The 7222-nt window shown below is 52.3% G+C and overlaps 1 protein-coding gene across 1 annotated transcript; it reads left to right on the top strand.

Annotated features, from left to right (window-relative positions):
- The first annotated feature begins 3991 nt into the window (after window positions 1-3991).
- On the top strand, window positions 3992-6859 carry LOC119295147 (receptor-like protein EIX2). Its single transcript, XM_037573488.1, has one exon. It carries the CDS (start codon window positions 4038-4040, stop codon window positions 6756-6758), a length of 2721 nt encoding a protein of 906 aa, XP_037429385.1. The 5' UTR covers window positions 3992-4037; the 3' UTR covers window positions 6759-6859.
- The last annotated feature ends 363 nt before the right edge of the window (window positions 6860-7222 follow it).

Here is a 7222-nt window from a genome sequence, read left to right as displayed (position 1 = left end):
CGTATTGCAGCCGGCCATGCCCGCCTTGTCCAGCAGCTTCTCCGTGTATGACGCATGATTGATGGTGATGCCGACCGCGCTCTGGTGCACCTCGAGGCCGAGGTAGTACCTCAATAGCCCGAGGTCACTCATGTCGAACAGCTGCTTCATCTCTTCCTTGAAACAGCGCAGTTCCTGTAGGTCCGCTCCGGTGATGATCAAATCATCCACATAGACGCCGACGAGTAGCTGAGATGCTCCAGTGCCGCGTGTGTACACGGCGTGCTCAGTCCTGCTGCGAGTGAAGCCGAGCGATGCAAGGCTGCTGTCCAGCTTGGAGTTCCATGCACGCGGTGCTTGCCGGAGACCATAGAGCGCCTTCTCTAGCCTGTACACCTTCTCCTCCTCGCCCCGCCGTGCAAAACCAGGGGGCTGCGCCACGTACACCACCTCCTCAAGTGTGCCGTTCAGAAATGCCGATTTCACGTCCATATGGTGAACTTCCCATCCTCGGTGCGCGGCAATGGCCAAGAGCACACGGACTGACTCCAGGCGCGCCACCGGTGCGAAAACTTCCTCGAAGTCCATGCCAGGCCACTGGACATACCCCTTCGCCACCAATCTGGCCTTGTGCTTGACGATGGTGCCGGCGGCGTCCTTCTTCAGCTTAAACATCCATTTCAGACCAATGGGTTTCTCTCCTGGAGGAAGATCTACGAGCGTCCAGGTGTTGTTGTCGTGGATCGCCTGGAGCTCGTCCATCATGGCCCGCCGCCACTGCTCGTGTGGTGCCGCCTCGTCAAAGTTTCCGGGCTCCTCGCCTGCCATGAGGTGCAGCACCTCCTCCTCGATGTCCTTGTCAGGCTGCAGTGGCACGCCCTTGCGCGTACCAAGGATCTCGTCCATCATGCGGTAGCGGTGCGGGGCGTCAGGATTGTCATCATTGTCGAAGAGGTCAGGGGGCTGCAGCGGCGGTGACACGAACGCCAGGCCACCGCTCGGGGGGGCCAGAGTCCTGCCAGTGCTGTCCACCATGGCGACCGGAGAAGGCGTCCTTGGGCTTCCTCCAGATGCACCCGTCGTGGCCGTGACAGCCGATCCAGGGGACGCGGCTCGCTTGCTCGAAGCGCTTGGCGCGTCAATGTCTGTTCCCGCCGGCTTTGCTGTTGTTTCAGTGCTGTCTCCGGCCCCCTCGTACACTGGGTACTGCACGACAAAAGAGCCGGCCGACGCAGCTGCAGCCTCCTTGCTCCAATCCCAGCTCGCCTCTTCGTCGAAGACGATGTCGCGGCTCACGTGGACGCTCCTCGACACAGGGTCATAGACCCGAAAGGCCTTGCTGCCTTGTTCATACCCGATGAACACCATAGGAGTGCTTCGGTCCTCAAGTTTCTTCAGATGTGGCCGTGCTGTTTTCACATGAGCAATGCATCCGAACACACGAAGAAAATGCACATCAGGCTTCCTACCAAACCAAACCTCAAATGGGGTCTTGCCGTCGACGCTGCGAGTGAAGCTGCGTTCAGTACGAACACCGCCGTGGTCACCGCCTCCCCCCAGAAAAACGCCGGCATGTTCTTGGCATTCATCATGCTCCGAGCCATCCCAACCACCGTCTGATTGCGGCGCTCTACCACACCATTCTGTTGAGGTGTGTAGCGCGCCGTCAGGTGGCGCTGAACGCCGTGGTCGGCGAAGTGTGCGGCGAGCGCGTTGGACGTGAACTCGCCGCCGCGATCGGTGCGCAGCGTGCGCAGCTTGCGGCCTGCCTCCGCCTCGGCGACAGCCTGGAAGTGCTTCAAAGCAGCCGTTGCTTCATCCTTCGAGCTGAGGAGGACCAGCCACATGTAACGGCTGCAATCGTCGACCAGCAGGAGGAAGTAACTCCGACCGCTGGGTGTCGCCGGCGTGATGGGACCGCACAGGTCGCCATGCACGAGTTCAAGCTGCCTCTCAGCTCTGTATTTGGCCTTCTGGGGAAAGGGGGCGCGCCTCTGCTTCCCGGCGAGGCACGCCTCGCAGAGCTCGCCGGTGTGCTCGACGAGCGGTAGGCCGCGGACCAGTCCGCCGCGCGCCATCCGTTGGATCGCCTCAAAGTGCAAGTGACCGAGGCGGCGATGACACTTCCAGGCCTCGCCGTCGTGGCGCATCAACAGACATGCGCGAGGCACTGGAGTCGTATCCAATTTGTACAAGCGATTTGATGCGCGGTGTACCTTTACCAGGAGCTTTTGGCGTGGATCGAAGATCGTCAGGTTCCCGCCACGGAGACGGATGTCGCAGCCGAGCTCGTCCAGCTGCCCCAGGCTCACCACGCTGCTCTTCAAGCGTGGGATGAAGTAGACATCGGTGAGGGCGCACTGCACTCCGCCGTCCACCCTGAACGCGACCGTCCCGCGTCCTCGGATCTGCACCACCAAGCCGTCGCCGAACCGCACGGTGCCAGTGATGCTCTCGTCCAGCTCGGCAAAAACGCTGCGGTCCTCGGTCATGTGGTTCGAGGCGCCCGTGTCCAAGAACCAGATGGTCTCCCGCGGCGCATTGACGGCGCCGGGAACGACCTCCGCTTGCTGCTCGTTGTGGAAGACGGGGAGTGGAGCGTTTGCCTCCCCCGTGGCGAGAACCTCTGCCGTGACCGCAGAGGCCTCCGTCGTGGTGATCTGCACCATCTCCATCAAGAGGAACGCCGGGTCCGCTTCCTCGTCAGCCTGCACGAGGTGAGCCTCCTCGCGCTTCTTCTTCCTGCAGTCACGGGCCCAGTGCCCTTGGATGCCGCAGTAGCAGCATGTGTCTTTGTCTCCGCCGCTCTTGTCGACGTAGCCGGTGCCGCGTCCGCCCTGCGGGCCACCGCGGCCGCCGCCACGACGTCCGCCGCGGCCGCGCCCACGGCCTCGCCGGGGGTTTCCTCGCCCACCGCCGGAGGACGATCCTTCCGTCCCCTTGAGGCGAGCGCTTTTTTATGTCCCACTCCTCGGTGAGAAGCAGGCGGCCGCCAGACTGTGACTCGGCGGCATTGTCGATGATCCGATCTTGCACGACGCGAAGGCGCCCGGTGACCTCGTCCAAAGACAGGGTGCTCACATCGAGAAGGGTCTCGATCGCGATGGCAACCTGCGCGTACTGTTGAGGAACAACACGCAGGAACTTGGCGACGACGCTGGACTCCTGAACGGTATCGCCGAGGGAGCGCAGGTTTGCCGCGAGGGTGGAGATGCGCATCGAGAAGTCATCGATCGTCTCCCCAGAGCGAAACGAGATGCTCTCGAACTCGCGTCGAAGCTGCTGTGCGTTGGCCTCACGCACGCGGGAGGCACCCATGCGCTGAGATGCGATCGCATCCCATGCCTCCTTGGCGGTGGTCTTGGCGCCGATCGGACTCACCATGTCGGGCGGGAGAGCACGCAAGATCGCGGCCATGGCCTTGCGCTCGTCACAGAAGGGTGCGTCGCCGGTTTCAACGGCGGCCCACCAGCCCTCGGCCTGCAGGTTTACCTTCATGAGCAGAGCCCATTCTGCATAGTTGGTGCGCGTCAGCGTGGGGTAGACTCCGGCGGAGCTCGTCTCCCGGATCACCTGCTGGTGCACCACCATCTCGCCGGTGCGGCGTGCCCTGCTCCTGCCCCGGGCCGGAGATGCTCGCCGGAGCACCTCCTACCTCTCAATCTCTCGAACTCTCACTCTCTGAAGACAGACAAGGAGAAACAGAGACAAGGTGTTTTTTGTGCAGCGCTTAACTTCTGCTGCGTTTTCTGCTCTCTTTTATTCACTGATGAACTGGAAAAACGGATCGAGGACGACCCCCTCTACTGGATCGTGCCATCCCACGATCAGGGGTGCGCGCTCGCCGCGAGCTACGGCCTCGGGATCGCACATACCGCGTCCTCAGGCTTGACTGAAACTGAATACCGAAAAAAAACTGCAGACTGACGAAACTGAATCCTAACACTACGTCTAACCTGAACCTGAACCTGTCACGCTAGTTTATTTGCTAACAGCTGCTTGCTCTCCAACATCTCAAGCATCTAGATTTGAGCGGGAATATTCTTCTCGGAAGTGCAATGGCTATGCCGGGATTCTTGGGCTCTCTCCAGAGTTTGACTTATCTCAACCTCTCCAACATGCATTTTCGGGGTAGAGTGCCTCCTCAGCTAGGCAATCTCTCCAAATTGGTACAACTTGACATACAGTGCGACTTCATATACACCGAGCTATACAATAGTCTTCTATACTCAAAGGATATATCTTGGTTGTCGCGTCTTCAATCGCTACAACATCTTAACATGGGCTCCGTCGACCTCAGTGGAGTTGCTTACTGGTTGCATACAGTCAACACCATTCCCAGTTTGGCTGTAATGATTCTGTCTTCATGTGGTCTTAATAAGAGTAATACTCCAACATCACTTCAACACCACAACCTTACGGTTCTTGAGGAGCTTGACCTCTCATACAACCCTTTAAACAGCTCAGCTGCACCCAATTGGTTCTGGAATGTAACTAGCCTCAAGAGCCTACACTTAGATGGTTGTGAATTAACAGGCGTGTTTCCTGAAGAGTTGGGAAACTTGACCTTGTTAGAGACCTTCAGCATTGAAGGAAACAACATAAAGGGGATGATACCAGGAACACTAAAAAATATGTGTAATTTAAGGTCTCTAGATTTCAGCAACAACAACATCAGCGGGGACATAACAGAGGTGATTGACAGGTTACCCAATTGTTCTTGGAATAATTTGCAAGAGCTGAGTTTGGTCGGTGCCAACCTCATTGGCACGGCTTTACCATTTGTGTCAACCCTTACTAGCTTAAACATGCTTGATGTCAATTGGAATCAGTTGAGTGGCTCAATTCTTGTGGATATTAGCATGCTTACAAATTTTACTTACTTAGACCTCGGAAACAACAATTTGAGCAGTCCATTGCCTGTGGAGATTGGTGCACTTAAAAGTTTGACTTACTTAGACCTTGGAAACAGCAATTTGAGTGGTTCACTGCCCGTAGAGATTGGTGTGCTTACAAAGCTGACTACATTAGTTCTTCAAAACAACAACTTGAGTGGTGTGATATCAGAAGGTCATTTTGCTGGTTTGGTGAATTTAAAGTTCATCTACTTACTTAATAATAAGGTGGAACTCATTATGGACTCGCATTGGGTGCCTCCGTTCAACTTGGATACAGCATGGCTTTCATCTTGTAATTTGGGTCCCCAGTTTCCTACATGGTTTCGATGGCAAAAGAGCATCCGTGAACTTGAAATGTCAAACACGGGTCTAGTTAGTAGGATCCCAGATTGGTTTTGGGAAACCTTTTCTCAAGCTACGCATTTGGACTTATCCTCAAACCAACTTAGCGGTGAGTTACCATTCAATCTGGACTTCATGTCGGTGGTTGCGCTTTCAATGCAGTCAAATCAACTGACTGGTTTGATACCCAAGTTACCAAGAACAATTGAGTTATTGGACATATCAAGAAACTCTTTAGATGGGTTTGTGCCAAATTTCCAAGCTCCACATTTGGAGGTTGCAGTTCTGTTTTCCAATTCTATAACCGGGACTATTCCAACGTCAATTTGTCGACTGCAAAAACTGCGGGTCTTGGATCTTTCGAACAATATGCTTTCAAAAGAACTTCCTGATTGTGGCCAAAAAGAGTTGAAACCACAGAACCAATCTAGCAACAACTCTACAGGAGTCAATTCATTAAGTTTTTTCAGCTTGAAAATCACCACTCTTCTTCTAAGCAACAACAGTTTTTCAGGTGGATTTCCTTTGTTCCTACAACAATGTCAGAATCTTAGTTTCCTCGATCTAAGTCAAAACAAATTCACTGGAAAGTTACCTAGATGGATTAGTAAATCCATGCCTGGTTTGGTTATCCTACGATTAAGATCAAACAACTTTTTTGGTCAAATCCCAAATGAAATAATGGGACTTCAGGATGTTTGTATTCTAGATCTATCTAATAATAACTTTTCCGGGGCCATACCACCGTATATGGAAAACTTGAAAGCTTTGATTGGCACTGCTGCTACAGATGATTATACACCAGTAGATGATCCTTTCGCTGAAGACTACAGTGACAAGTATGGTTTGGCTGATATGGGAATGTCTAATGATAGCTTGTCAGTGGTGATAAAAGGGCAAGTGCTTGAATACACAGAGAATGCTCTATATTTGATGAGCATTGATTTATCTTGCAACAGTTTGACCGGAGAAATCCCAGTGAAACTAAGCGCCCTTGCTGGTCTCATAAATTTGAATTTATCATCAAACATGTTGAGTGGAAATATCCCATATAAGATTGGCAACCTTCGATTGTTGGAGTCTCTTGACCTGTCAAAGAACATACTTGGTGGGCAAATTCCCTGGAGCTTATCAAATTTGACATACCTGAGCCGTCTGAACTTGTCGTACAACAATCTATCAGGAAGGATACCCTCAGGGAATCAACTCGACATCCTCGGTACAGATGATGCAGCCTATATGTACATTGGTAATCCTGGTCTTTGTGGACATCCAGTTCTAAGGCAATGTCCTGGTCCACCTAGAGATCCGCCAACCAACGGAGAACCAACAAGGTTGCCTGAAGATGGCTTGTCTCAAATAGATTTTCTTCTTGGATCAATTATTGGCTTTGTGGCGGGCACCTGGATGGTGTTTTTTGGACTTCTCTTCATGAAGAGATGGAGGTATGCTTATTTCGGGCTACTCGACAAGCTATATGACAGGTTGTATGTCATCTCTGTTGTTACTTGGCAAAATTGGTTCGGACCACGGGTGTGAATTAAGCAAGAACTACCAAAGATACCGCTACAAGATTAAGGGGCCTGGAAAACTTATTGCTATATTGTATTGTCAAACACTTTACCATTCAGAACTTATTGATGTATTGTATATTCGTATTGTATCTTTGTACCACCGGTGATAGCGCATGCCACACAGTTTCGTCTCATAAAATAAAAGTATCCTGCTATGGCATACCCATTAATTGTGTAATATTATTTGAAACTATTTGGATTTCTTATGCCACGTAATGTGCAACGTCCCCTTGCTTGCTTAGATGGTTGTTTTGGATCATAAGATGTATGGACTGATTTTGCTGAAGTACGTTTTTAGTACCTTTCAGCGAAATGTATTTCCATGTATGATCAACTTCTTGTTAGATACTCCCTCCGTTCCAAAATATAGACAATTTTTGACAATCATCGTGTCAAAAATGATCTTACATTTTGGTACCAAGGGAGTAG

Source organism: Triticum dicoccoides, chromosome 1A (genome assembly GCF_002162155.2).
Source record: "Triticum dicoccoides isolate Atlit2015 ecotype Zavitan chromosome 1A, WEW_v2.0, whole genome shotgun sequence".
Taxonomy (NCBI): Eukaryota; Viridiplantae; Streptophyta; class Magnoliopsida; order Poales; family Poaceae; genus Triticum; species Triticum dicoccoides.
This window is presented reverse-complemented; position numbering and strand designations above follow the sequence as displayed.

Coding starts and splice junctions, on each gene's coding strand:
- LOC119295147 (XM_037573488.1), top strand. CDS start 4,038: ATGGCTATGCCGGGATTCTTGGGCTCTCTCCAGAGTTTGACTTATCTC.